Here is a 27,907-nt window from a genome sequence, read left to right on the forward strand (position 1 = left end):
GGAGAAGATGGTGAAATGCAAACAGGGGACACAGAAAGGGCTGAACTCCTCAATGCCTTCTTTGCCTCAGTCTTCTCCGATAAGGAAAACAATGCCCGACCTGAAGAATTTGGAGCAAATGATTCAGCAGAGGAAACACGGCCCAGAATAACTAAGGAGATAGTACAAGAATACTTGGCTAGTTTAGATGTATTCAAGTCTCCAGGGCCAGATGAACTGCATCCAAGAGTATTAAAAGAACTGGCAGATGTGATCTCAGAACCACTGGCAGTCATCTTTGAGAATTTCTGGAGAACAGGCAAAGTCCTGGTAGACTGGAGGAGGGCAAATGTTGTCCCTATTTTCAAAAAGGGGAAAAGAGAGGACCCAAATAATTACCGCCCAGTCAGTCTGACATCAATACCAGGGAAGATTCTGGAGCAGATCATTAAGCAAACAGTCTGTGAGCACCTAGAAAGGAATGCTGTGATCACCAATAGTCAGCATGGATTTCTGAAAAATAAGTCATGTCAGACTAACCTGATCTCGTTTTTTGGCAGAATTACAAGCCTGGTAGATGAAGGGAACGCAGTGGATGTAGCCTACCTTGATTTCAGCAAGGCATTCGACAAGGTGCCCCATGATATTCTTGTAAAGAAGCTGGTAAAATGCGGTCTTGACTATGCTACCACTCAGTGGATTTGTAACTGGCTGACTGACCGAACCCAAAGGGTGCTCATCAATGGTTCCTCTTCATCCTGGAGAAGAGTGACTAGTGGGGTGCCACAGGGATCTGTCTTGGGCCCAGTCTTATTCAACATCTTTATCAACGACTTGGATGATGGACTCAAGGGCATCCTGATCAAATTTGCAGATGACACCAAACTGGGAGGGGTGGCTAACACCCCAGAGGACAGGATCACACTTCAAAACGACCTTGACAGATTGGAGAACTGGGCCAAAACAAACAAGATGAATTTTAACAGGGAGAAATGTAAAGTATTGCACTTGGGCAAAAAAAAATGAGAGGCACAAATACAAGATGGGTGACACCTGGCTTGAGAGCACTACATGTGAAAAGGATCTAGGAGTCTTGGTTGACCACAAACTTGACATGAGCCAACAGTGTGACGCGGCAGCTAAAGAAGCCAATGCAATTCTGGGCTACATCAATAGGAGTATGGCATCTAGATCAAGGGAAGTAATAGTGCCACTGTATTCTGCTCTGGTCAGACCTCAGCTGGAGTACCGTGTCCAGTTCTGGGCACCACAGTTCAAGAAGGACACTGAGAAACTGGAACGTGTCCAGAGGAGGGCAACCAAAATGGTCAAAGGTCTGGAAATGATGCCTTATGAGGAACGGCTAAGGGAGCTGGGCATGTTTAGCCTGGAGAAGAGGAGGTTAAGGGGTGATATGATAGCCATGTTCAAATATATAAAAGGATGTCACATAGAGGAGGGAGAAAGGTTGTTTTCTGCTGCTCCAGAGAAGCGGACACGGAGCAATGGATCCAAACTGCAGGAAAGAAGATTCCACCTAAACATTAGGAAGAACTTCCTGACAGTAAGAGCTGTTTGACAGTGGAATTTGCTGCCAAGGAGTGTGGTGGAGTCTCCTTCTTTGGAGGTCTTTAAGCAGAGGCTTGACAACCATATGTCAGGAGTGCTCTGATGGTGTTTCCTGCTTGGCAGGGGGTTGGACTCGATGGCCCTTGTGGTCTCTTCCAACTCTATGATTCTATGAATTCTGCCCTTATGCTTTCCGGCCGTACTGGCTCCCAAATAAACTGGCAATTTAAAAGTCATAATAAAAGTAAATAAAATAAATAAATAACAAACATCCCAAAACAAGTACAGTACATCACCAGATTTCAGAACTGTCACCTCCAGCCTTTAAAAAACATTCTAACAGGGCAGGCCTTCCTTGGCCCAAGTAACCTGGATGGTCAGCCTGGACAACTCAGTTGGTTACAATGTGGTGCTGATAATGCCAGGGTTGCAGGTTCAATCCCCATATGGGACAGTTGAATATTCCTGCATTAAAGGGGGTTGGATTAGATGATCCTCAGGACCCCTTCCAACGCTACAATTCTGTAATTCTAACCTTCTTTGAAAAGAAGTCCCACAGCAAGGGCACCCGAAGAGAACCTGCCCACCAGCTGCAGGAGAACCTGCCCTGCAGCCTCACTAGGTGTCCTCCTTGTGGCAGCACACATTGGGGGGGGGGGTTGCTGGGCCCAGGCAGTTTGCAGCCTTGGAAGGCCGAATGCAGCCGGGGACTGAGCTGGGGACCAGCAGCTCCTTGCATCCCCTCAAGCCAGTGACTGAGAGCAGGTAGGCTGCTGCACTCTGACCTGCCTGCAGTCCCCAAACATTCCTCAAAGGCAGCCCCACCTAGAGCACCTTCAAGTAAGGCACCAGGCAGCTCTGCGGCTGCGGAAAGGGCAGTGGAGAAAGGGGTCCCTTGTCATGGAAGGCATCCCAACATCCGGATGTGGAGCCTGACAAAACGTGTGCATCCAAGCTGTCAATAAACATCTTGTCAGGGGGAGCCAGAGCATCCCCACTCAGCATCCCCATCTCAGCCTTTTCCAAGAGGAGCTTCAGTCTCTGGGCCTTCACCCACCGCACTGCTAGCAGACTCCCCGGCCGTCACACAGCAGGGTGGAGTGGCACATCCCGGGGCAATTCTTGTTGGGGCGGAGCGACTGTCCCCAGAAACACCTTCTGGAACCTGCTGGGCAGGTAGGAGTGGAACCACTGCAAATCCAGGCTCAGCCACAGAAAGAGCCAGAATAGCAGTTACAAAATTTTGCACAGTGAGTGGAAAGTGGCTCTCCCTTTCTCTCGTGATACTAGAACAGGGGTCAGCAAAATTTTTCAGCAGGGGGCTGGTCCATTGTCCCTCAGACCTTGTGGGGGGCCAGACTATATGGGGGGGAATGAACGAATTCCTATGCCCCACAAATAACCTAGAGATGCATTTTAAATAAAAGCACACATTCTACTCATGTAAAAACACCTGGCAGGCCCCCCAAATAACCCAGAGATGCATTTTAAATAAAAGGACACATTCTACCGGACCATCCGCAGGCCGGATTTAGAAGGCGATTGGGCCAGATCTGGCCCCCGGGCCTTAGCTTGCCTACCCATGGACTAGAACTCTAAGGGGTCATCCAAGGAAGGACCTGGCTGGTCACTGCGAGAAAAACCTGCGGTCTGATCCACAACCCGTCTATCTTTATTGCTAGCCAAGCAGTATGCAAGTAAATAGACACCACCAACTGATGCAAGGAAGTGACTTCTACCAAAAAAGTTGCCTGAAGGCAGATTAATGAGGATCCAGATATTCTGCCTCATGCCAGGTAGATCTGAGCAGGCTGTGGAAAGTCAGCCGCTCACCTTCCCTGTGAGCATGTCTGAAGTTACCCCGCCCAATGCACCCAGCTGCTTCCAAGCGGGCTGCCTGGCACTTGCAAAGGACGCCTTCAAGATCAACCCAAGCGCAAGGAGACTCCAGACAACAGCGACCGCCTTGCTGCCCTTCCTCCTTCAGCTGGGCTGCTCTGGAATGGTCCTGCCTCTGCCCTGACCATCCCCTCTGCCCCTTGGAGCTCCTCTCCTCTCTGCCTGTCCTGCTTGCCCAGGGGCAGACCAGAGCCCAGGGCTCACTCCAGGGCTGCTTTCCCTCCTTCCCTCCAGCCTCCTCCTACAGCCAGCCCCCTGGTGGCAGACTCCACCCAGCTGTCCCTCACTGAACCAGAATTTCACCTTCTTAAGAAAGGCAAAAGGCAGCCTGCGCTCTGCAACAGGTGGAGAAGTGAACCTGTTTTCTGTCCCACAGACAACAAAAAGCATATCATCTGACTCCCATTAATAATAATAATAATAATTCATCTTTCATACCCCGCCCATCTGGCTGGGTTTCTCCAGCCACTCTGGGTGGCTTCCAACAAAGATTAAAAATACATCAAAATGTCACACATTAAAAACTTTCCTGAACAGGACTGCCTTCAGCTGTTTTCTAAATGTCAGTAGTTGTTTACTTCCTTGTCATCTGATGGGAGGGTGTTCCACAGGGAGGGCGCCACGACCGAGAAAGCCCTCCGCCTGGTTCCCTCTAACCTCACTTCTCGCAGTGAGGGAATCTCCAAAAGGCCCTCAGAGCTGGACCTCCGTGTCCAGGCTGAACAATCGGGGTGGAGATGCTCCTTTAGAAGACTGGTCTAAAAGGAGAGAATTGGCAGCCCAGAAGATTTGTACCAGTCAAACCAGGTTAAGGTGTCCCTGAACATCCAGAGGTCCAAAATCCAGACTGGCACCAGGCACGTTTTGCAACTGGCATGTGGGTATCTCTGGGCGCCAGGCTGGTAACCAACATCATCTGGCTGCCCCTACAGCTTTCTTAAGTAGGTAAGCAGAAGGGCTTCATTGTCACATTTATATCCCACCTTTGTCTCAAAGTAGTACATAGTTCACCCCCTCCTCAGTTCATCTCTGCCATGACCCTGGGAGGGAGGTTCAGATGCTGCGACAGACTCCAAGGTCACCTGGTGAGATTCATGACTGGGTCGGGACTTGAACCCTGATCTCCCAGGTCCTGGCCCAACACACTAACCACTACAGCACACTGGCTTCCTAGAGTACTTCTGCTATGGGGTAGCTCGATAAATTAAGGAATATTAAGAAATACGGGGAAAGCAAAATGTCACTTAGAGAAGGATCTGAAATATGTTCCTTGGAGCTAGGATTGTTTTATTGGATGTTTGAATGTGTTGTAAACTGCTTTGAGATTTTTTATTTAAAATACAAAGCAGTATAGAACTGAAATGAATACAGGCATCTTCCATCTTGCACGCAATCAGCACACATGCTCCTGCTGACACACACCCCGTTTTGGGCACCGAAAGGGAGGGGGGAGGAATTCACACACCTCTCAGTGATACAAGCGGCAGCCAGGAATCGAAACACACACCCCCCCGGAAGACACAAGATTTACCCACTCTGGAAGAATGGCAGATGAAGGTGATTGACTATATGGGCCTGGCAGAGATGACGAGCAGAATCCGAAACCAGGGAAGAGAAGCAGCGGAAGAAGAATGGAAAAAATTTAAGGACTATTTAAAGAATTATTACAAAATTAATGAAAGTTAGAATGATGTTGGACTAGAAAGTAAACGGTTACTATTAGTAATGGTTAAGACAAGGAGAATAAGGAAGATTAAATTAAATTAAAATAAGGGAAGATTTGCTGAATAATTGATTAGAATTTGGAATACAGGAAAGGGAGGCACGAGGAAGTCGGGGAAGAAAGGTATAAGAAATTAAGATATGAAATTGTACTTGTTTTTTGTTTTGTTTTTGTTTTTGTTTGTTTATGTATTTGTTGTGTTTATTGTAATGTTATGTTATGTTTTTGTGGTTATAAAAATTCCCTAATAAAAAATATTATTAAAAAAATAAATAAATAAAAGAAACACCCCCCCCCCCAATAAGGAGAGATTCCCTTGTAATAATAAAAAAGGTAAAGGTAAAGGTACCCCTGCCCGTACGGGCCAGTCTTGACAGACTCTAGGGTTGTGCGCTCATCTCACTCTAGAGGCCGGGAGCCAGCGCTGTCCGAAGACACTTCCGGGTCACGTGGCCAGCGTGACAAGCTGCATCTGGTGAGCCAGCGCAGCACACGGAAACGCCGTTTACCTTCCCGCTGGTAAGCGGTCCCTACTTATCTACTTGCACCCGGGGGTGCTTTTGAACTGCTAGGTTGGCAGGCGCTGGGACCGAGTGACGGGAGCGCACCCCACCGCGGGGATTCCAACCGCCAACCATGCGATCGGCAAGTCCTAGGCGCTGAGATTTTACCCACAGCGCCACCGCGTCCCACAGTGTAATAATAAAGTACAGTGCAAAAAAAGACGCCTAGACATTTCATTGCAGCGACTAGAACCTAGCTTTAAGGTGCCATTTGGCAACTGGTTTATATATCTGAGTTTCTAACTGCTTCTGAAGGATGGCAATGGGCTGCCTGCCACACAGAGCAAAATGCAAGGAAAGGAGGGCCCTCACCCATCCAAGCTGAGATGGACCAGCCCTTGGAAGCCAGGAGGGGGCACAGTGCCCCTTCAGCACCTCCACCAGCTCCAGCCTGCGGCCAAACCCTCAAAGCCAGGGCATTTCACAAACAAGAGGCTCCACTTTCAAAGGAAGGGTGGGAATAAAGAGGGGAAACTCCCTTCTCTTTTTCAAAGAGCAACATACAAACAGCACAACACGTGTGCTCCAAGTTGTTTGTGTTGAGAAACAAGACGGCCCCCTGCTGCAAAGGCAAAACTGGATGGGAGGTGGCAAAGTGGATCAGGATGAGGCACCAGCAACTTCTTCTGCCGCCCCCCCCCCCCCGGCACAGACTGTGGAGCACCTTAAGATTTAAAAGCCAGGGTCACTGTTTCAGGGCTGCCTGCTGCCCACAGTCACCTGGCATGGGGGGCAGCTACATCCCATGACCTGAGAGCCACCCGCAGGGGCTTCCCCCCAGAACGGTGTGTCAGCGCTGCCTTCCTGCTCTGAGTAAAAAAAGCCATAAGTTCCTCTAGGCAAGGCGGCAGCTCAGTACCACCAGCGCCCCCAGCACTGCCCCTGGCGCCTTCGGCAAAGGATGTCAAGGGAAACCAGTGCAGCCTTGAATGGGGTCAGGTGCCCATCTCCTCCCAAGACAACTCTGATGCTCATGATCACAACCTCCCACCATGCCTGGCACCTCACATGGACTCGCAGGGCTCTTTCCAGGGGCAAGGAACTGGGCTCCATGGAGAGGCTGCCTGAGTGGCACCGTTTCCCCCACCCCAAATCTCCTGCAGCACCTGGACTGCCCTTGGCCCTGCTCTCCCCACTCCCCCCCACCCTGCCCAGCGGCCCCTCCACTGAGCCACGGGCAACTGGCGCAGCCAGTGCATCCCCAGGGGAAGACGCCCAGCAAAGGGAGGACAGGCAGGAGGATCAGGCAGTGAAGTGCCAGAGGGCCAGATGAGGCTGCAGGGGAGAAAGTGCCAGGTGGCGTGTGGCGGGGGAGGGGGGCTCAGCATGAAAGCTTCAGGAAGGGTCTTCTGAATGGGTTGGTTTCTGGGGTGGGGACAAATTCAATGCACCCCACACAAACACAGATGCTGGAGGCCAGGTCCCTTGCCCTCTTGACTTCGAACCTCAGAGGGACTGAAAATGGACCAAGGCTTTCCTAGGGCAAAATCTGGAGAAAATCTTCCCAGGAGAAGCCCCAAGCACTGCCTGGAGCACCCGGCCCATGGCTTGCAGCAGAACAAAGCTCCCCCCACCCTGGTCCTCCGCTCTGAATGGCAGCGCCATCACCCAGGCCAGGGAGGCCCAGGCAATACCGCTCCCCCAACACAATTTTGAGGCCGCCACCCCGGCAGCCACTCAACCACATCATCAGAGGGTTGGAAATGAAAAGGAAGAATGGCTGGAGGATAAAAGGATCAGAGCCAGGAGGCAGCTTCTCAGCAGCAGCAGCAGCAGCAGCAGACAAAGCCCCCGGCAGGAGGAGGTGGCTGTGAATGGCTAGCCAGGATTAGCAGTGAGCACCCGAGGCACCACCACCCTCACGCCCCCCCCAGGACACCCTGTGCCCCTCCCCCTGCTTCTCAAGATGGCAGCTCCCAGAGAGCCAGCCCCTCTCCCCTATGCTCAGTGATGAGGAGGTATTCAAGCATCACAATAGCCATCCCCGCCCCTCGGTCCCCAAGTGCAGTAGACGCACCCCCCCCCCCCGCGGGTCAAGAATAAGAGTGGCTTTGTCTGTCCGCTCAGGACTGCCTGCTCCTCCCCCACGCCCCATATCGGGGCCTGGGAAGCACTGTGCGGGCCTCACCCAGCTCCTGGAGGAAGCGGGACAGGAGGGGTCTTGCAGGGGGCAAGAGGGTCCCTGAGCAAGGCCCCTCCTGCTCTGCTCAAGGAAAACTTCCCCAGACCAAACAGCTTCCCACCCCCACCCCCCAAGGCAGGGGCGGCTGTGCCAGGAGAGGGAGCCAAGCTGACTTCCAGCACCAGGGAGGGCAGAGCAATTCTTGCAAGGGGGAGAGGGCTTGCAATCAGAGTGTCAGCTCAGAGAGAGGGGCATTCCCAGCACAGAGAATGGCTATCGCAGAGCAGGGCTGCCTCCTCCTGCCTTAGCTCTGAGAACAATGGGGGGGGCAACATGCTCTCCTGGCCTTGGTGGCCTCCAGCGGGCCCTGCTTCTCTCCCCCTCTGCCCAAGGAGCAGCCGAGGAGGCTGAGGAAGCCAGCCAGGCCCTTTCTATCCATACACACCTTTCCTCTGCTCTTCCCAGGAACGCATGGGAATGTCCAAAGGACACTTGAGGGCTAAAGTGTTGTGTTTTGCGGGAAAAGCTCCAGGGCTAAAAAAGGGGGGTGCTTAGAAAGAGCGCTAACAACAACAACAACAACAACATCAACAACAACAACTTAAAGCAGGGCCTGTGCCTGGAAAGAGTGGGACTAAGGGTAAGCATGGCTAAGCCCAGAGGCAGCAGACCTGCCAGGCTGCCAGTCCACCATCCTCATAACACCCACCTGGCTGAATGGCAAGCATCAGTAGAACAGAAGTAAAGGCCACAGCTAGAGTGGGAAGTAAAAGTAGTGCAGCAGCAGCCTAGTCAGAAAAAGACCCCCTTCTGCCTCACAGGCAGGCAGGTAAGCAATGAGCAGCCGCCAGAACAGCCACTGCCGCCACAGCAAACCCACACAAACAGCAGCCCCTTTGGCTGCTTGGCTGCTGCAGCCGCCGCCGCTGCCTCCTCCTCCCTCAAGGCAGGCTAGCCGGATTTCCTGCTATTTAACCCTCCATTCTCAGGCCCCAAAGAATGCATATCAAATGCCTGGGGAAAAACACTCTGGCTGCCATTCCACAACATGCACACAGAGCTCAGGGCCCAGCCCTACCCTGGCCAGTGTGGGGTGGAGCACGGCAGCTGTGGAACAGTTGCACAAGAGGCTGGTGCCTGCCTGCCTGCCTCCCTCCCTCGGAATTCGGGGAAGCCCTGGGATTTGGCCAGGGCTGGGGGTGGGGACTGATGGCACCCCACTCAAGTCTCAAAGGATAGTGGGTGCTTGCTCAGCTAGACGTCCAGCTCTCCAACCCACACCACCAAGAGGCAAAGGAGGAGGGCACCAACCCGTCCCAGCCAGAGTTCCTGACAATTCTACTGTTTGCTCTTCACAGGTTTCTTGGTCCAGAACATGCTTGGTTTGCACTTACAGAAGGAATCTACTCCCCTCTCTGCAGCTTCCACAGCCAGCAACAGCCACAACAAGGCCTCGGGGGAAACCAAGGCAAGGTCCACAACCTTGGGCTCATCCTGAGGGAAACAACTAGCTGGACTTCTAGCAGAGTGATGTGAGTCACTAAATGCCCTGGGATCTACACTCTCCTGCACCTTTGGGACTGATCTAGAGATAAGCCATGAGTGCCTCACAAGCTCCAGAGTCAAGCCCATCCCCCTTCCAGAGGGACTGGAAGACCGGCTCTCTTTTTTTTAAGGCCAGGTTCAGGTGAACAAGGAAGCTTCAGACAACAGCACTGTGTGCTCCAGAGGGAGTGTTTAGTGCTGCAAGTTTCACTTGATTACATTTAACATGTCATTACCAACCTTAACTGCGCCCTAAAGGCAAGGAGGGTTAAAAAAACAAACCCCAAATGCATCAACACAGCTGGTAGGGGGAGCTCAAGAACCGGCTCTGACCCAACTGGAAAGCGGCAGAAGCGGAAACAGCTGAAGGCACCCACATACTGCAAGGAAGCTGCGGCTCAGAGCTCTGCCCAAGGCAAGAGGCTGTGCTGGGGCCTCAGATGGTGCAGCAGCACCTGCTCCCCTTGACTGGGAGCAACCCTTGCCCAAGGGCTCACCCAGAGGCTTGTCTGGCTGTGGCATCCGCCTTGCAGCATCCACCTTGGGAGCACAGCTCACCTGTCGGCTTCCCATTGGATTTCACACTGAGCCTTGCACACCACAGAGCCTCTTAATGGCTCTAAAGGAGCCCAGCACTCGCACAGATGGCGGATAGCTGTGCTACAGGCAGAGGAGAAGGGCGGCTCTGGGGGATCCTGGGTGCAGGCTGAAGGACAGAGTGCCGGACCCAAGAGACTTGGCCGGGCCACATGTGTCGAAAGGGACCCCAAGGGTCATCCAGCCCAGCCCTCTGCAACGCAGGAGTCACAGCTAAAGCATCCCTAGCAGGTGGCCTTGGCCCTGGCCCTCGCCCTCTCCCTCGCGGGGCAGGCAGGAGTCCTGCATTGCAGGGGGAGGCGACATTGGAGGCCTCGCTCCCCCGACTCCCCGGAGCCCGCCGGCCCGCCCGTCCCCCCGCGCCCGGCACCTTGGGCAGCTCCCGCAGCTGGTTGGCGTCGAGCAGGAGCTCCTCGAGGGAGCGGCTGTAGCGGTAGACGTCGTCGGGCACGGCCTGCAGCGAGCAGTGCCGCCGGTCCAGCGTCTCCACCTGCCGGTTGCAGCGCCACAGCGGCGGCATGCAGCGGAGCATCCTCGCGGCGGCGGCGGCGTCCTGGGCCTCTCGCCTCACGCGCGCGCTGCTGCTCCTCTCCGGGGGGGCGCCCCCCAGGGCCCAGGCGGCGGCGGCGGAGCCATGAAGGGGCGGGCGCTGGCGGAGGGGCCTGCCTTCCTCTCTCCCTCTCGGCGCGGCCCTCCTCCCTCCGCTTAGACGCTGACCGGGCCCCGCCGGCACCTGGCGCCGCCCCGCCCCCGCGCCAGGCACCCTGGGAAAGGGCGCCCGCCTCGCCCTCCGCCCAGGGGGACTACCACTCCCGGCAGCCCCCGCGACCCGAGGCGCGGCCGAACTTCCGGGCCCGCTTCCGGCCAGGGCCCCGCCCCTCCTTCCGCAGCGCCCTCTCTGGAAGTCCGGCTTATTGGGCATGGCGAGAAGACGACGCTTCTTGTTTCTTAAGCCGCTCCAAGCACAAGGGGCTTCCGCCTGCAAGGGCGGGGGGGGGGGCGACTTTGGCCCCAAAGACGCCTGAGCGGCATAGTTTAGGGGACTGACATTCGCTGCAGCTGGAGGGGTGTTTTGCTGCACGGAGGGGGCGGGGAGACGCTTCAGCGATCGTCCCAAACCTCCCTCGGCCCATCATTTCCTGCGGGGCAACTCTAAGGTCATCCTCTCCACCCCAGCCTGTCCCTAAATTACCAAACAATATTTGTTATTATTCTACCTCTTGCCTCAAAGCAGCTCACAGAATGGCAATTTAAAAACAGAATAAAAGAAACTTCTTGCTGCTCAGGTTGGGGAGGGGACACTTCAGAGCAAAGAAACAGGAAGGAGACGCAAACACCCGCCCTCCCCAGGTTGGGGGAGAAAGAGGCACCCCCAACTAGTCTCCAGACCCCAAAAGAGGACTTCCTTCTTCCTTTCCATTCTTCTTCCTCAGCAGGGGTTGTCCTTCTGTACATTTGACAACTGCAGCCTTGCATATATGTTTTCTACCAGCAAAGCCTGGTTGGGGGGACAGATCATTATTTTCTAGGTGGTACTTTATTCTGCTGCTCTCAGACCCACCTTGAGAACCTTATGAGTTTGCAATCTCTCCTCTGGGCCAGCCTTCCACCAGCTTGGTGTCCTCCCCAGAGGTTTTGGACCTAGCTCACATCATCCCTGACCGCTGGTCATGAACTGCAGCCCAAAGCTAGATGGTGCGCCTGCCATCTTCATTTTCCCCAGAGTGCTGTGGCTTTGGCCCTATGTGTCTCAGGGGCAACACGCCTGCTCTGTAGGGGAAGAGAGATGCTGGCCACGACTGCTGCCACCATCACCAAGCAAGGGGTATGGAGAGAGGACCAGAACATTTGACAGAAGGGTTCCTCATAATTGCCAGAAAGGGGATGGGGTGGGGGAATGAACTGGCCCCTTTTTCTTCATTCCCACCCCCATAACTAAGCAAAAGCGGCCCATTCACTCCTTTGTGGTAAAGGACAGGGGAGAAAGACAGGATGGGAGGGGAAAGAGAGAGAGCGCGCAAAGTCTCTTGCCACTGGGAAGGGAATGCCCCACCAGCACCACCACTCCAGCACAAAGGTAGAAAGGTTTTTCTCCTTGCACTTTTATCCGAAACTACAAATACATGACAGGAGCAAGAGATGCTGGCCCAGAAGCATCCCTGAACACAAAGGGGGTTGAGGAGAATAACAAAGTCTCTCTGGAGCAGAGTTCATGCGGAGAGATCACTGTTGTCAAATCGCTCCTGATCATACACCTCGGCCACCACCTTCCGGCCAGCAAACCAGCGGCCATTCAGCGCCTGGATGGCTTTGTGCGTCTCTGAGGCCATGGAGAACTCAACAAAGATCTTGACAATGATTTCAGCATCCTCCTCCTCGCCCTGCTTTTCTTGGTAGATGATGACCCTGTTGACAGCCCCAAACTTGCCACACTCTTCTGTCACTTCCCCTTCCAAGTCATCGTCAATGTCTTTGGGGTCCACCATATTGCGCAAGACCATCACAGTTGACTGCCAGGAGAAAAGGAGAGCAAAATGTCACAACTCCGCAAGACCCCTCCTTACCCACTCTGGGGTGGGGAAATCATCTGGTAGCTGGCTCCCCACACCCCAGCCACCCTGCACCACCTTCCACCACATTTCCTGTCCTGTCCCTTCTCCTCCCAGCCCCAGGGCAGAAAGCCAGGGGCAGCTAAGTTCACTGCCCTGGCCCCAACTCACCTCCTGCTTCCGAAGCAGCTTCTGCATGACCATGTGACGGGCGCTGCTGCCAGAGATGCTCATGTGCTCCTGCTCACTGAGCATTTCTGGCCTCTCAGACTCCTGGAAAACTTCCTCCTCTTCCTTCTCCTTCTTTACTTCTAGCAGGCCTAGTGTTGGGGGGCTGGCCAAGATGGGGTTCACCACACCCACCTGGGGAATGGTGACGGGAATGGGTGGGCGAGCAGGGGTCACGCCTGAAGGGAAAGAAACAGACCAAGGCATGAGCAAGAGCAGTGCCAGGCAACTCATATGCTCCAGGACCCTTCCTCCCTCCCCAGGCAATGAGCAGGGCACCCAAAAAGAGGGAGGCCAAACACCACCCGGGAGAATGCAGTAATGACAGCTCATGGGAGGGAGCTTTGATTCAGGAACACAGCAACTTCAGGACTGTCTACACTGGCTGGCAGCAGCCTTCAAGTATTTCAGGCAGGGGACTCTTTCAGTTGTAACTGGAGACGACAGGGATTGAACCTGGGACCTTCAACATGCAAAGCAGTTGCTCTACCACCAACTGTTCTACCTCTTTCTCTGCCCAAGATCTTGGAGTCCTTGTCTGCCAGTCAGAAAAGACAATACTGGGCTATGTATAGGGTTGCGTTCTGACTTGATACAAAGCAGCTTCCCAATCCTCCTGAATGCAGCTCTGCTCAATCAGATCAAAGGCCCACCTAGTCCAGCAACCAGTTTTTCAAAGAAATTGTGCTGCTTTGAAAAATCACAAGGCAGGCATACACTCCACAACATGCAATATTTGTGAAGGTTCAACGACCATCATAGCTTATAGTCACTGAGAAAGCTGGCCTACACCAAATCTTCTATTAAAGGAAATATGGTAATTGAATGCCTTCTAACAGCGAGTTCCATATTCCAATAAGTCCCCTCTTATCTCTGCTGAACCTACTTACCAATGCCTCTTGCTAAGGTAACCTAAATTATTATTGCAATGAAGAAAAACTGCTTTCAGTCCACTTTCTCTATGCCATGAAATCATTTCAAAAACCCCTCATATGCCTCCTTGCTCACATTTCAATACTACAAAGCCCGAAACATTTCTGTTCCAGCTCTACAGTATCTTGTTTGTGGTAAGGTGACCAGAGTTGTACACAGTGTAAAGGAATTAATATCCCATCATCTACAAACATGACTTCATTGCTCACCCCTATCTCCAACAGGTGTGGGCAAAGGGAGAAAACACCTTGAACTGAGGTTGTTTTGAGACTCTCCCCAGAAGTACAAAGGCTACAAAGTACCTCAAAGTTGTAGCATGAGATTAACAAGTGATTCTGGAGGTGAATGAAACTGATGTGCTGCAAGCATCTGGGGAGAGGGTGGCTGCAAGAAATTAGTGACTTCTTGCACTAGGCAAATGCATCTCCTGACATGATCTGTCCCCCAAACCAGGCTTTGCTGGTAGAAAACATATATGCAAGGCTACAGTTGTCAAATGTAGAGAAGAGCAACCCTTGCTGAGAAAGAACCAGCATGGCTTCTGCAATAAGAAGTCCTGTCTCACCAACCTTTTAGAATTCTTTGAGAATAGCAACAAATATGTAGATGGCTTTCAACAAACTTCCTCATCAACGGCTCTTGAGAAAGAGGTCAAATCCTCTTATGCATTATTTAACTGAATGGTTTAAAGACAGGAAGCAAAAGGCAGGAATTACCTGTTTTCACAAGGAGAGCCCTTCTGGAAAATAAGAAAGGCCCGTGGAGTACACAGCTCTCAGTGGCCAGGCAGATGCCTCTGGAGGGGAAGCCCACAGTGCTCTCCCTCTGAGATTCCCAGCAACTGGCATTTAGAAGGATACTGCTTCAGGCACTGATGGCAGAACACAGAGCCATCATGTCTAGATCTTTTGGGTGGCCAACACGACATTTTGTGGGAGCAAATAGCAGAGTTTAACTATTCACAGTATGAAAAAGTACCTGAATCTGTCCTAAACGTGCAACTTCTTTGGAAGACCTCACTGGGTTCTGGCATTACGCGGCCAGAAGAAAACCTTGTCCTTCCCCCTTCCTCCAATGACTGCATGCCTTATACACTTCTATGATGTTTCCCAGACTCCTCTTTCCCCTGCTATACTAGAAGGCCCCAAATGCTGCTGCTGGTCCAGCCCCTTGGTCATGTTGTTCGCCCTTTTCTGAACTTTATACACCACCCTGGTTGTTTATGATATAGTGGTAAAAAAGTACTTTTATAAGCCAACAAACCTTTGACATCTCTACAATATCCTTTTGAAGTGAAGCCACCAGAATTGGACACAGTATTCCAAATGTGGCCACACCATAGATTTTTGTAACAACATTATGAGATCAGCTGTTTTACTTTCAGTTCCTTTCCTAATGATCCCTAGCATGGAATTTGCCTTTTTACAGCTGCCACACACTGGGTCAAGCTCTTCACTGAGCTGTCCACTGCAGCCCTAAGGTCTTGGTCCTGGTCAGTCACTGCCAGTTCAGACCCCATTAGCCTATGTATGAATTTAAGATTTTTTGCTCCAATGTACCGTATTTTTCGCCCTATAGGACGCACTTTTTCCCCTCCAAAAATGAAGGGGAAATGTGTGTGCGTCCTATGGGGCGAATGCAGGCTTTCGCTGAAGCCTGGAGAGCAAGAGGGGTCGGTGCGCACCGACCCCTCTCGCTCTCCAGGCTTCAGGAGAGCCCCAGCGCCAGCCCCACAAGGTCGGGGGGCAGAGGGAGGCGGAACGCCGCCATCCCGCTGTCTCCCGAAGTGGTTTGGAGGCGCAGCGCATCTTCCCGCTGTCCCCGGACCTGATCTGAAGGCGGGCGGCGGGGAGAAGAGCGCTTCTCCCCGCTGCCTGACCCGCAAGCTCCGGGGACAGCTGGGAGGCGCAGCGCGTCTTCCCGCTGTCCCCGGACCTGGTCTGAAGGCGGGCGGTGGGGAGAAGAGTGCTTCTCCCCGCTGCCGGCCCCACAAGCGCGTGGGGGGGAAATAAAATTTTTTTCCTTTATTTCCCCCCAAAAAAACTTGGTGCGTCCTATGGGCCGGTGCGTCCTATGGGGCGAAAAATACGGTGCTTAACTTTCCCTTTGACTGAACAGAATTGCATTTGCCATGTTAAAACCCATTTAACAGTTTGGAGAGATCATTTTGGAGCTCCTCACAATCCCTTTTCATTTTAATCAACTTGGAACATTTGGCATCACCAGCAAACAGCCACCTCACTGCTTGCACCTAACTAATGAGTAAATTAAAATGCACCCATCCCATACTACTCCTCGGGGGACTCCACCTCCTACATTGGTTCTACTCTCTGCTTCCTCTTCCTTAATGAGCTACAAACCTGCCCTCTGACCCCATGACTGCTAAACGTATTCTGGAGTATTTAATGAGAGACTTTACCAGCAGCTTTTCCAAAGGTTCAATGCACAATGCTGACTGGACCACCTCTATCTATAGGCTTGCTTACACTTTCAAAGAACTCTAAAAGGTTAGTGAAACTTTACATGTCCTGCTTGAGTCACAATAAACACATCGGGTTTCATGAGCAATGTGAGGATCGTTTAAGCAGCAGAGAAAAGGGCCATGTCAGGAAATCAAAACCAGAACAGCCATCATACAGAGATGCTGTGGATGCCTCATCTTGAAAAGAACATCATGGAACTGAAGCAGATGGAGAAAGAGACAAGCAAGATGATGAAGAGGCTGGAGCATCTTGCTTAGAAGGTTGTTGGCTCACTTTAGTGTAGATACACGATGGGAGAACACAGAAAAGAATGTTGGTGTGGAGAAGAGAGAGCAAATAAAAGTTATTTTTGTTCTCCAATGAAATTAGACTGGCAGCAGGTTCAGGACACAAAAGGAACGACTTCTCCACACAAAACACCTTTGGAACTCGCTGAGGGCTTTAAAAAGAAGATTCAACAAATTCAGGAAGGAGACCTCCAGCCTCTAAATGCCAGGGCCACCCTCACCTCCACACCCAGCATGTGAGACTTTCAGCGCCCTGTCTCCAGACTCACCTGTGATTACACCTGGTGCTTGGGCAGCCATCACAGCCTGCGGCAAAGCGCCCAGGGGCTGTGCTAAGGTCAGTGCCGGCGTCACCAGCCCTGGAGTTGTTAACGTGCTGAGGACGGCAGCTCCTGTCACACCTGCCACAGCTTCCTGCGGAAGGAAAGGCAACAGCACCAGATCAGACCTGCCCAAGGAGCCCTGGCCCTCCTTTTCCAAGCACCCAAAGAGGCTTGAGGGGCCCACAAACTGTCTTCAGCGCTACACCCACCAGCACTCATGGCAGGCCGAAACAAGAGAGTCCAAGCAGGTCACTCTAGCCCCTAGAGATGCTCTAGGCAGGTGCAAGAATGTGATGGAAGAGATGTGTGCACACGTGTGCAACCTGTGCCTGCAAAACCCAGACCACGGAGCAGCACACACGGCTCAATGCTAATGCTCAACTCCGCTTCTTACCTGAGCTGTGATCTTTGCTGTGGCAGCAGCGGCTGCGACTGCCGCTGCTGGGGGCAAGCCTCCTGGAGTGGCAGGAGTCAGGAGCGGCATAGGGGGCGTGACAGCTTTGCCCACTCGGAGGTACTGGCCCCCCAAGTCAAAGAGGTTCATGGACGAGACAGCATCTTGCGAAGACTGTGCCTTCTCATATTCTGCAAGAAGAGAAGATGGCGATTGGAGGGCAGCTGCCCCATACCAGAGTGGATTTTGCCCTCGCCGCTGGCAGCCCACTTACCAATGAATCCGTAGCCTTTGTGCTTCCCTGTCGTGGGGTCCCGGGCCAACGTGCAGGACTTGATCTTCCCAAAGGCCTCAAAAACACTCTTGATGTCATCATCCGAAAGGTCCTGGTGAACTGAGGCCACGTAGATGCGGTTGAAGGCCCGTGCCTCCTCCGCCAGCTGGTCGATGATGGGCTGGGCCTGGCCAATGTTGCTGGGCCTCCCCACCTGCAAGCAAAGGTCCTTGCCTTGAGGAGGACAGGCATGCATGCCGCCCACCCAACACTCTCCTGACACTGCTGCACACACAATTCTGCAGGGAGCCCCCCAGAAGACAGTGCTGGGTACAAGTGACTGCTTCCCTCTGGACAACAAGCAGGCAACTAACGGGCCAGAGGGGAGGGGAGGTGTGCTTGGAGGTGAGGGAGTCCAGCCCCTGCTGAAAATCCAGGTGAGCGGGGGGCGGGCACCAAAGCAGATTTCCAATAGGGGGAGGGAGTCAGCATGGGGCTTCCATGCCTGCAGAGTCCTGTCCTGTCCTGGCAGGGAGAAAACCAAAACAAGTGAACCGAGAGGCAGTCAAATGGGCAGCAGCACCACCCTGTCAGGGCCAGGGAGAGCTACCTGCCGGCGCTTGTGTGATATACCTTGATGTTCCGTCCCCCCAGCATGACGGAGTTCATCTGCTCCAGGGCCAGCTGAGCAGCTTCAGGCACCTCATATTCCACAAAAGCAAAGCCCTGCAAGGAATAAGGGGGAGAGAGTGTTGTTCACAACCCATGCCAGGGCCCTCGCGCCGCGCCCCTCCTGAAGGAGCTCACCCAACTGGCTGCAACACAGCAGCACCAACCTTGTGCTTCATGGTCACAGAGTCCCAGGACATGTCGATGCTCTTGATGGGGCCGAAGGGGGCAAAGGCCTGACGGATCGTGTCCTCTCCAAGCTCATAGTAAATAGAGCCCACGTAGACCCGGCACATGATGGCCAGAGCCCGCTGCCTCTGGGCTGCCATCTGTATCAGAAAGAAGGTCTGGCTGGTCAGCTTGGGGGTAGCTGAAGGGGCAAGGACAGCTCTTCCCCAACAACCCCGCTTTCCTTTCCCGCCCCCAACAGCGAAGGGAAGCTCCGAGTCTCAGCAGCCCCAGCCCAGCCTGGCCCACCCAAGCCATCTCATCTCACTCCTGCAAGAGGAACCTGCCACACCCTACTGCAGACAGAAAGGGGTCAACCACCTCCCAAGGGGCAGCAAGAGATCCAGCTTCAGTCTTCACCTGACAAAACCCTCATCCCCCCAGACAGGCCCCATCAGAAACAACCAACAGTCCATGTGAAGGGGTCATTTCCGCTGCCTGCGCTCCAAAGAACGGGCTGCTGTCCCAAGCACGGGCCGTAGTCATGCGTCTCCCTGCCCCTCCCCTCCACATACTGTCTTGGCTGGAGCCCTGAGCCAGGCACTCTCAGCTGGCGTCCAATCCCAGGTTTGCCACCACCCAGCTGCTGGCCTGCAGTGGCACACAAGGCTACTGTGGAAACCCAGCCAGACCCTGAAGCAGTTGCACTCCCGCACCTGCGCATGGGGCCAGCAGAAGGAACTGCTCTCTGGGATCAGGTGGGGAGAGGAGAGTCCAATGGCCAGGGACACGCACTGGCTGCCCAGAGCCACGTGGACTTTGTGCAACGGTCAGGGCTGCCCTGGGGCCCCCAAGGGGCCCCGCAATGCTTCTCTGGCAGGAAGGAGCCTGCATGGTCCAAGAGACCAAAAGGAGGCAAATAAGGCCCGCCCTGATCACTCCTTCCTTCATTGCTCCCTCCCTCCCTCTCTTTGGGACAGAGGCTGAAGACCATGCTAGGAGAGAACTGCATGGGGGAGGCAGTGGACAGCTGCAAGCCAAGCCTGCCTTCCCTATGCGAAGTGAGCCGGTCTGGGGCCTGTGGGGCCAGCAAAGGGCCCCCTCTCTGGCATGGGGCTCCCAGCTGCAGACTAAGGAAACTAGAGCCACAGGGCAACCTCGAGGACCTCATCACACCTCCCAGCATTCAGGAGCCAGCAGAGCAAAGAGTTAGGGAGAGATGCTGCATGCACTCGCAAGGGAAGCACGTGGGGTCGAGGACAACCATCCCCAGCCCGCCCCAGGACCTGCCACCTGGGCTGCCTGCTCCCCTCCCAACATAAGCAGGGAAGCGACGGGCAGCTCCTATGAGGTGCCACGGGTGGGTGGCCAGGTGCACTGCAAGGCCGCCAGCCAGTTACTCGCTCCCGTGGAGACCTTGCCCCACCAATGCTAAGCTAAACCCAGGCTCCCAGCCCCAGAAGAGCGGCTGGTACCCTCCGTCAAGTCCAGAGGCCAGCCCTCAAGGGCATTTCTGCCCTTCTGTGCTCAAAGGCCGGACTCTTCAACGGCTCCTGGAGGGCTCAGTCTGTCTTCTGCCTCCCTGTCCACCACGCAGCAGTAACCGGGATGCCTCAGCAAGCTCCACCCCCACCCCATGCCCAGGCACAGCGTGGCACAAGGGCCTGGCAGGAGTCCAGGCCCTGCCAAGCGCTCAGGCTAACCCTGCCGTGCCTCAGTACAGCTGGAGGAGGCTCTGTGAGGTGTCTGTGCAGTGCTTAGGCTCCAGCTACAGGAGCAGGGGCGGGTGCCCTACCAGCCCAAGCCCTGCGCATGGCGAGGCAGAGGGAGGACTGGCAACTGCCACCTCTCTCTCTCCCACCCCCGTAAACACTGTCCTAGCAGTGTTCTCCCGGGAGAGCAGTCCAACTTGCCCAGAGGGGCCTTCACTGCCCCAACACCCAGCAGCCAGGCCTCTCGCATCCCGTGCTGGCCCACTGGTGAGTTACCTTGGCAGTTACTTTTAGGTCAGGACCTCAGCATCCCTAGAGAGGTGGCTCTCCCAGCTGCTTGGCTCTAAAGCTCTCTCGCTCTTTCTCTCTCTGCCCAATGCCTCCAACGGCCCCGGCTGCCCCCAGCCCACGGTCTTCCTTCCTCTGGGGAGCTAACACTTGGCCTGGGTTGGTGGGGCGTGTCCAAAGCAGGCGGGTATGTGGAGGGAGGGGGAGGGAGGGGGAGGCCACAGCTACGTCCTCCCCTGTGCTAGGCCCTGACTAAGACCAAGTGCCCCAGAAGAAGTGAATGTGTCTATTGACCGATTGTAAAGGTGAGAGAGGATCTCCAAAGCCCATTGTCACTGCTGCCATCTGAAAGACAGTAAAGACAGAGTTCAGTCTGTGGGAGCTGAGCATACGACGGCTTTTCGTCAAAACTCAAGTGGAAGAGGCCTCTCCTTCCTTCTTTCCTCCTTGCTTGCCTGCCGCTGCCGCCTCCACCTCCTCGCTGCACAGCCCCTGCCAGCCCCAGGGAGCGAGGGGGGTGTTTCAGGACAGGCGGGGCTCCTCTTTGACCCTCAACAGCTGCCTAATTGCAGGGAGGTGCCCCCACCCAGTAACCCAGAGCTGCCCAAAGGGCCTGGCCCCAGTGCCCCCACCCCCACCCCCAATCTGTGGCTCTTGAGCAAGAGGGCTTCACCAGCAGCTACAGACCCCTCTTGCACTGTAAGGCGACTGCCACTCCCTACCCCTGTCAGTGTGAGGACGATGTACCCAGCAACCCCAGGCACCCCCTTCTAGGCAGGCCAACAGCAGGACTCCCAGCTGGGAGCCCAGCTCTCCTCCTCCTTCAGCAGCTAAGCTTCCCCTACCCAGGCAATGAATGCAAGCAAGTGTGTGGGCCTGGGAGCTAGCAGAGGGGGGAGGGAATACAACACACTCCAATTTCGCAGCGGAAACGGAAGCTAAAGTACCTGGCTCCAGTCACATCTCAGGGCTGTGCAGTGGCTCTAAGTGCATAAAGGGATCCACCTTGGGGGAGGGGGGAGGAGGGAGAGGCAAAGGCAGGGCTTCCCTGGGTGGTGCCTCACCTGAAGGTTGGTGAGCTGCTGCTGTTGGTGGGCAATAGTCTGCTTCACCAAGACACTCTTGATGCTCTGCTCCATTGCATACTTCTTGGCCTGAAGGGGACAGAAAGCCCAGAGTCACAGAGCAGACATCCACAGTGACAACAAACTGGGGTGTGCCACACCAGCATCCTCAAAGCGTGAGGCATTTCCCAGCACTGCAAGCACAGAGGACTGCCCCCTCCTCCTCCAGAGCCCACCTGCCTGAGACCAGTTCCCCTCCATCGACAGGTTGGTAGTCAGTGGCTCTTGCCCAATGCTGACCGAGAAGCTCAAGACCCGCCCCCCCATCACCTTCAAAGCTACTGGAGTTGTTTGCCAAGGGGGCCTAGACGCACGAAGTGGACATCTAGGGATGGAGGGGCAGACTAGCCCCTGGCCTTCTACTCCCCATGAGCTGTGATGCTTTCTAGCCTCATTACGGCTAGCCTTGAGAGGGAGAAGAAGCATGCAAGCAGGAAGGCCCCTGCTGGTCCACTCACCTTCTGAAGAGCCTCCTGCTGCTCTGGGGTGAGAGGAGGGAGTCCCAACTTGGCTGCTGTGCTTTGTCCATTTTCTACCTTGACGGTCTCTGTGCCCTGCAACGAAAGAGACACTCATAAAAGGTGGCCAGGCCTGAGCAGTGCTGCAGGGAAAGTTTGTGCTGCTTCAGAAGGGAGAGCAATGAGAAGACAGAGGGAAAGTCTCTGAGCCTCCCCCAGAGAACTCAGCTTTCTTCTTCTAGGAGTGATTGCCCACCCCATCCCAAAAAGCTGCCATGTGATCCCCGATGTGTTGCCATTGTATCCTCACCACTGTTGCCACCCTCCAACTTTCCAGAGTGCCTCTGAAGAACAAGCTCTAGTTCAAGGATGCACACATGGCCCCATAGCCCAGCAGCAGCACTCAGAAAGGACCCCCACTGCTTAGCCACACATGCCTCTCTCCATATGTGGTAATGCAGCAACTGCAACACCCAGAGGCCTCATCAGGCAAATACTTGTTGGAACAGCAAAGGAGGCTGCAGTGCAGCAGCACAGAGCAAAAACATTTCACTTTCGTATAAGAGCTGCACATATCCTGTGGAAGTTTCCAAACCACTCAAGACAGAGAGAGATGTGGCTGCTTTACACACTGTGGGGCCCTCACCCAAATTGTTCAGAACATATGGCAACCCTGAACATGTAACCAGATCCAGGAGGCAAGGAAGTGAGTGGCAATCTACAAAGCACCTTGTCTTCAAGACGCACACAGGATCCTTAAAGTAGCATGCAGAGAACGGGGCTGGCATGGTGGCTGAGAAGGTGAGATGGAGGCATGCAAAGTGTTTTGAGAGAGACAGGACAGAAGCTACCTTGCAGAACACCAGAAGCAGCTTCAGACCAAGGGAGACAACTGATCCACCTAACTCAGTATGGTCTACCCTCACAGGAGGGCAAAGGTTGGGCAAATGTATGACTTGACTGGGAGCTTGAAAAGGTGTGAGGAAAGCAGTCCAGGAGGATTTCCTTAAAGACCTTCCAGATAAACTGGAAGAGATTGAGGACAAAAACAAGAGGATGGTAGGTAGACTTTCAGCCTTGGGAGGGAGCACTAACACAAGGACTAACAAGTGAACTGATGGTGACTGCAGGATTAGAGCAAGTGGTTCCATGTAATCCGGTGTTCCACTCTCACCTACCTATCTACTCCCCTTTTACAAGCACCTGAGCCAGGCACAAGCGCATCTTGCGGCAATGACTTAGTAACATAGGTGCAACCTATCAAGTTGGAGGTACATTTATACCAGATTGCCATAAGAATGCTCCTGCAGGATTAGTCTATGAGACCCATCCTGGCCTTACAGAGGCCAACCAGATGCCTCTTCTGGGAAGTCTGCAAGCAGGATTTGAGCACAAGAGCTTTCTCCCCTCCTGTGGTTTTGAGCAACTGGTATTCAGAAGCACTGCTGCCTCTGCTTGTGACTCTATTAAAGCCAAACCGGTCCAAACATCATTTCACTCCTTCAGCTGTTCTGTGAAACTTTTCCACTGTTACCACGTTATCACTGCTTGGGAAGCAACATGCCTGTGTTATAGCACCACAAAAAAGGAGAAAAAACAGCAACCTACAACATGTGTGGTAACAGAAAGGGGTAGGACCTGCCATGACAGTTTGCTCCAGAACTCTTGCAGGTGCAGACAGTGCTGAAAGGGGGGGGCAGGACACAAATGCACAGCAAATAAAGGGGGGCCTGGAGGGATCCTGGATCAGCACAGCATCCTCTTCTCACAGTGGCCAACCAGCTTCCCCCAAAGCGAAATGTGCAAGCAGGACACTGTCCCCTTATGTGGTTTCCAGCAGCTGGCATTCAGAAGCACTGCTGCCTCCAGGACACAGCCATCGATAGACCCCTCCTCCTCCATGAACTCGCCCAATCCTCTTTTAGAGCCACGCAGGTGTCCAGCCTCGCCTGCTGCGGGAGTGAGTTCCGCTGCGCTCCTGCAGAGGGCGAGGGGGCTTCCCCACACACACACCTGATAGCCCTCGAGAGCCGGGGATGCGGCCAGCCGCTGACTAAGGGGGGGGGCAAGAGACAAGTCCCGCCATGCCCCGGGGAGGAAGCATTTCCTCCGCCGCTAATTAGTGTGTGGGGGGTGAGAAGCGCGCCTTCCGTCCCCCCGCCAGGAGAGGCCACGGAAAGGGCCGCTCCTCCCGGGGGGCCGGGATCCCTTCGCTGCGGCAGTCAGCGCCAGGCGGCGAGCGCCCTCCAGATGCGCATGCGCCAAGAGGTCTCCTTCTCCTCCCTCCCTCGAAAACCCCGGAGCGCTAGCCTCTCCTCAGCGACTGGGAGGCCAAGAACTACGCGCCCCATCGGCCGCGGCAACTGTGGCCCCGTGCGCCGGGCGGGAGAGGGGCGCGGGGCATGCTGGGGGATGTAGTCCCGCCATCTCCCCCGCGCCCGCTACCCGGCCGGGATAGCTCTGAGGCTCAGGCGGGGGCACTTCGGCGGCGGCGCCCCCGCGCCCCGAGCACGACGGCGGGGTATTCTCCGCGCCGCCCACCCTCCTTCCCGCCCGCCTAGCCCTCACCCGCCGGCTGAGGAGCGACTCGCTCACCAGAGAGATCGCCGTCGTCGCCGCCATCTTCCCCGACTCCTCCTTCCCGAGTGAGAGGCTCTCGCGAGAACTAAACTGCGCGAGAGAGAACGGGCCGACCGACTTCCGGTTCCTTGGGGGGGGTCTCTGGCGGGCGGGGCGGGGGGCGGTGACGACACAGGGGGGAGGCCGACCGTCAGAGAGCGCGACGGCAGACGGGGAGAGCGGCGCTCAGTCACGCCGGGTGGCCAGGCTCCCGCTCCGAGACTCGGCACCGCGTTCGAGATTTGCCTCAGCGGCGGCTCCTGGCACCATTTCGCATTTTCCCGCCCAAAGACAGGCAGCTGCGGCCCAGTCAGAGCCTTCGGTCTCCGATAGGACGGGAAACCAGGAAGTCCCGCCTCCGAGTGATGCGTTTGACAGACCGCGGCAGACTTCGGGCCTCGTGGGCTCTCGCGACAGCTGGAAGGCTGCTGCTGCTGCGCCGCCTGGCTGTTCCCCTGCGGAACTCCCCGCCCCTTGGCGTCAGGCAGGCGCCGGCCCTGTCCTCTTCTCGCCATTCCCTGGAAGCTTAGAACAATGTTGACTTTTTTAAAAAAATAAGTTTTTATTAAATTTTAATTTAATATTCAACATATTAATCATATCAAAGAAAATACAATAAAACAAAACACCCCCCACCCGGTGACTTCCCTCAACTTCCCCTTCTGGCTCTTTAACTATTTGCTACTTCTGCTTAATTTTATCTTATTTTTCATCTTTTAACCGAGTGCTCTTATATTCTTAGCATTTTTATACCAAATTTCCTTCCGGTTCCAACATCTTACATTTAATTAATTTCCATATTGTTGAAAGTTAGGAGGAATTAAATAACCTTTTAATGAGGGTGAAAGAGGAGAGCGCAAAATATGGTCTGAAGCTCAACATCAAAAAAACGAAGATCATGGCCACTGAGCCCATCACCTCCTGGCAAATAGAAGGGGAAGAAATGGAGGCAGTGAGAGATTTTACTTTTTTGGGCTCCATGATCACTGCAGATGGTGACAGCAGTCATTAAATTAAAAGACTCCTGCTCCTTGGGAGAAAGGCGATGGCAAACCTAGACAGCATCTAATAAAGCAGAGACATCACCTTGCCAACAAAGGTCCGTATAGTTAAAGCCATGGTTTTCCCAGTAGTGATGTATGGAAGTGAGAGCTGGACCATCAAGAAGGCTGATCGCCGAAGAATTGATGCTTTTGAATTCTGGTGCTGGAGGAGACTCTTGAGAGTCCCATGGACTGCAAGAAGATCCAACCTCTCCATTCTGAAGGAAATCAGCCCTGAGTGCTCACTGGAGGGACAGATCCTGAAGCTGAGGCTCCAAGACATTGGCCACCTAAGGATGTTGCAGGAAACCCCCCCCCATCATTCAGTTTGTACAAACATGACATATGCGACACTTCTGTTATAAATTCATAGAAAATAACCCGTACATCGGATCTGTACCGTTCCACTTTTTATTTTACACCATGAGGGAAGGACTATCAAAGGGGGGAGACTTGACACAAGGCAGCCAACCCGTCCACAGCGAGCCGTACCCAGTTGGCATGACAACCTTGATGTTCCTAGACAGAGGATCATTACACTCACAAAGGACCTGCATATGGAAGTGGATTCAGTACGAACTGTAACAAAGGACAGTGATCAGCTCTTCCCTCTGGGGACAGGAAACGCAAACTCCCCTTTGTCCTCTGAAAAGTACTCATGGGGAGGGGAAGGGGAACCAGCCAGGTGACAGGACACTCAGGTTACCACCACAACTCCTCCCTCAACCCCTCCTTTTTGTGATGTATCCATGATGTAGTCATGATGTAGTCTTAGGGGTGTAGCATGAGGGATTAGTAGCTAATAAAAGTTGGGGTCTCCTTTTGTTCAGGGCTTCCATCTTGCATCGTCTTGCAGTGAGTGGGAGTCCTGTCACGACAGTCTTCAATAAAGACCAAGCCTACTGGCTGCTGTTTTGCTCCAATTATCCTGGTTGGTGTCTTTGCTTTTTGTCCAAGGGAGCCCTTGGGTTTCTCCATTAACAAGGAGAAGAGAAGCCTCCCTGGAAAAGACCCTGATGTTGGGAAAGATTGCGGGCACAAGGAGAAGGGGGCGACAGAGGACGAGATGGTGGGACAGTGTTCTCGAAGCGACCAGCATGAGTCTGACCAAACTGGGGGAGGCAGTGGAAGACAGGAGGGCCTGGCGTGCTCTGGTCCAGGGGGTCACGAAGAGTCGGACACCACTAAAGAACAACAACTGTTGTCTCTTAACCTTTGCTCTTGTTTCCTTAGTTGTGTTTACTCAAACTCTGCTGGTGAGCCCATTTCTTTACAGTATTTCTGTAGATTTAACATGAACGATTCCCAGTCTTTTTTCAAGTCTCTATTGTCTTTGTCTCTTTGCCTGAGTTTCGCCATTTCTGCATATTCCTTGAGTTTAACTTGCCATTCTTCTTTCGTCGGTATCTCGTCATCTTTCCATTTTGGGGCTAGTAGCTGCCATTGTAGCATACATGAACAATTTCTTCTGCTCTTTTGGGAGTTTCTACCCTATGATACCTAACAAGAAAGCTTCTGGTTTTTTAAACAAAAGTTGTTTTAAACATCTTCAATTCATTATATATAATTTCCCAATAATTTTTGATTACTTTACAATTCCACCACATATGATAAAATGTACCTTCTTTCTCTCTACACTTCCAGCACTTATTCAAACTTGTTCTATACATTTTTGCAAGTTTAATGGGAGTCATATACCATCTATACATCATTTTCATGTAATTCTCTTTCCAAGTTATACAATCAGTAAATTTTAAATCCACTTTCTATAATTTTTCCCAATCTTCCATTTGTATATTGTGATGTAAATCTTCTTGCCAATTTAATCATTACACATTTAACCTCTTCATCTTTAGTTACCCATTCTAGCAATAAATTGTTCATCTTTCTTCAATATTTTAGTGTTGTCTTCTATGATTTCTCTTTGAAATTTAGATAAAGTGTAACTAAATCCTTTATTTTTATCTTTTTAAAATACCTCAGTTATTTGGAAATACTGCAACCAGTCATTTACATATTCTCAGATCTCTTTAAAATCTTTCAATTTTAATTTCCTTTCTGTTTCTGTTAATAGATCTCTATGAGAGCCATTTTTCCTTCTTGTTATTTTTTTAATTGATGTTGCTTCTGTTGGTGACAACCACCACGGAGTCTTTTGTTCTAATAAGTCCTTGTATCTTTCCCAAACTTTTAAAAGTGATCTGATTATATAATTATATAATCCTTTATGCACTTTCCCTTTCTCATACCACTAGTACGCATGCCATCCAAATCTGTTGTCATGTCCTTTTAATTCTAATATATCTGTATTTTCTAATTTGATCCAGTCCCAGATCCAAGCAATGCAAGCGGCTTCAT

General features: G+C 53.2%; 2 protein-coding genes across 11 annotated transcripts in view; both read right to left on the bottom strand.

Annotated features, from left to right (window-relative positions):
* Window positions 1–10,578, bottom strand: part of SCRIB (scribble planar cell polarity protein) — a 58,152-nt gene extending 47,574 nt beyond the window's left edge. For 4 of the 8 annotated variants that reach the window (XM_053394972.1, XM_053394971.1, XM_053394976.1 and 1 more), the window contains exon 1: window positions 10,368–10,576. In XM_053394972.1, coding sequence (XP_053250947.1) covers window positions 10,368–10,529 — 162 coding nt within the window. In that variant the 5' untranslated portion in view covers window positions 10,530–10,576. Of the gene's footprint in view, window positions 1–10,367 lie in introns of all 8 variants that reach the window. The other 4 variants (XM_053394975.1, XM_053394973.1, XM_053394970.1 and 1 more) reach the window with 2 other exon arrangements.
* Window positions 10,579–12,078: 1,500 nt separating this feature from the next.
* PUF60 (poly(U) binding splicing factor 60) lies at window positions 12,079–24,823 on the bottom strand. 3 transcript variants are annotated; one of them, XM_053394997.1, is made up of 11 exons: window positions 24,456–24,822; window positions 21,888–21,983; window positions 21,370–21,459; window positions 20,600–20,650; window positions 18,305–18,466; window positions 18,102–18,194; window positions 17,469–17,682; window positions 17,195–17,385; window positions 16,747–16,891; window positions 12,718–12,953; window positions 12,079–12,507 (listed from the first exon to the last, which is right to left on the bottom strand). In XM_053394997.1, exons 1-11 carry the CDS (start codon window positions 24,507–24,509, stop codon window positions 12,208–12,210), a joined length of 1,632 nt encoding a protein of 543 aa, XP_053250972.1. In that variant the 5' UTR covers window positions 24,510–24,822; the 3' UTR covers window positions 12,079–12,207. The 3 variants fall into 3 exon arrangements, with proteins under 3 accessions (XP_053250972.1, XP_053250973.1, XP_053250974.1); XM_053394998.1 differs by having other exon boundaries at window positions 24,483–24,820; XM_053394999.1 differs by lacking the exon at window positions 20,600–20,650 and having other exon boundaries at window positions 24,456–24,823.
* Between the last annotated feature and the right edge of the window lie 3,084 nt (window positions 24,824–27,907).

This window comes from Podarcis raffonei, chromosome 7, assembly GCF_027172205.1.
Source record: "Podarcis raffonei isolate rPodRaf1 chromosome 7, rPodRaf1.pri, whole genome shotgun sequence".
NCBI lineage: Eukaryota > Metazoa > Chordata > Lepidosauria > Squamata > Lacertidae > Podarcis > Podarcis raffonei.

Coding starts and splice junctions, on each gene's coding strand:
- PUF60 (XM_053394997.1), bottom strand. CDS start 24,509: ATGGCGGCGACGACGGCGATCTCTCTGGTGAGCGAGTCGCTCCTCAGC. Junction 18,467..20,599: donor CTCTCTCACCTTTACAATCG/GTCAATAGACAC, acceptor TTTCTGATACAG/ATGGCAGCCCAGAGGCAGCG. Junction 16,892..17,194: donor CAGCAAAGATCACAGCTCAG/GTAAGAAGCGGA, acceptor TTCCTTCCGCAG/GAAGCTGTGGCAGGTGTGAC.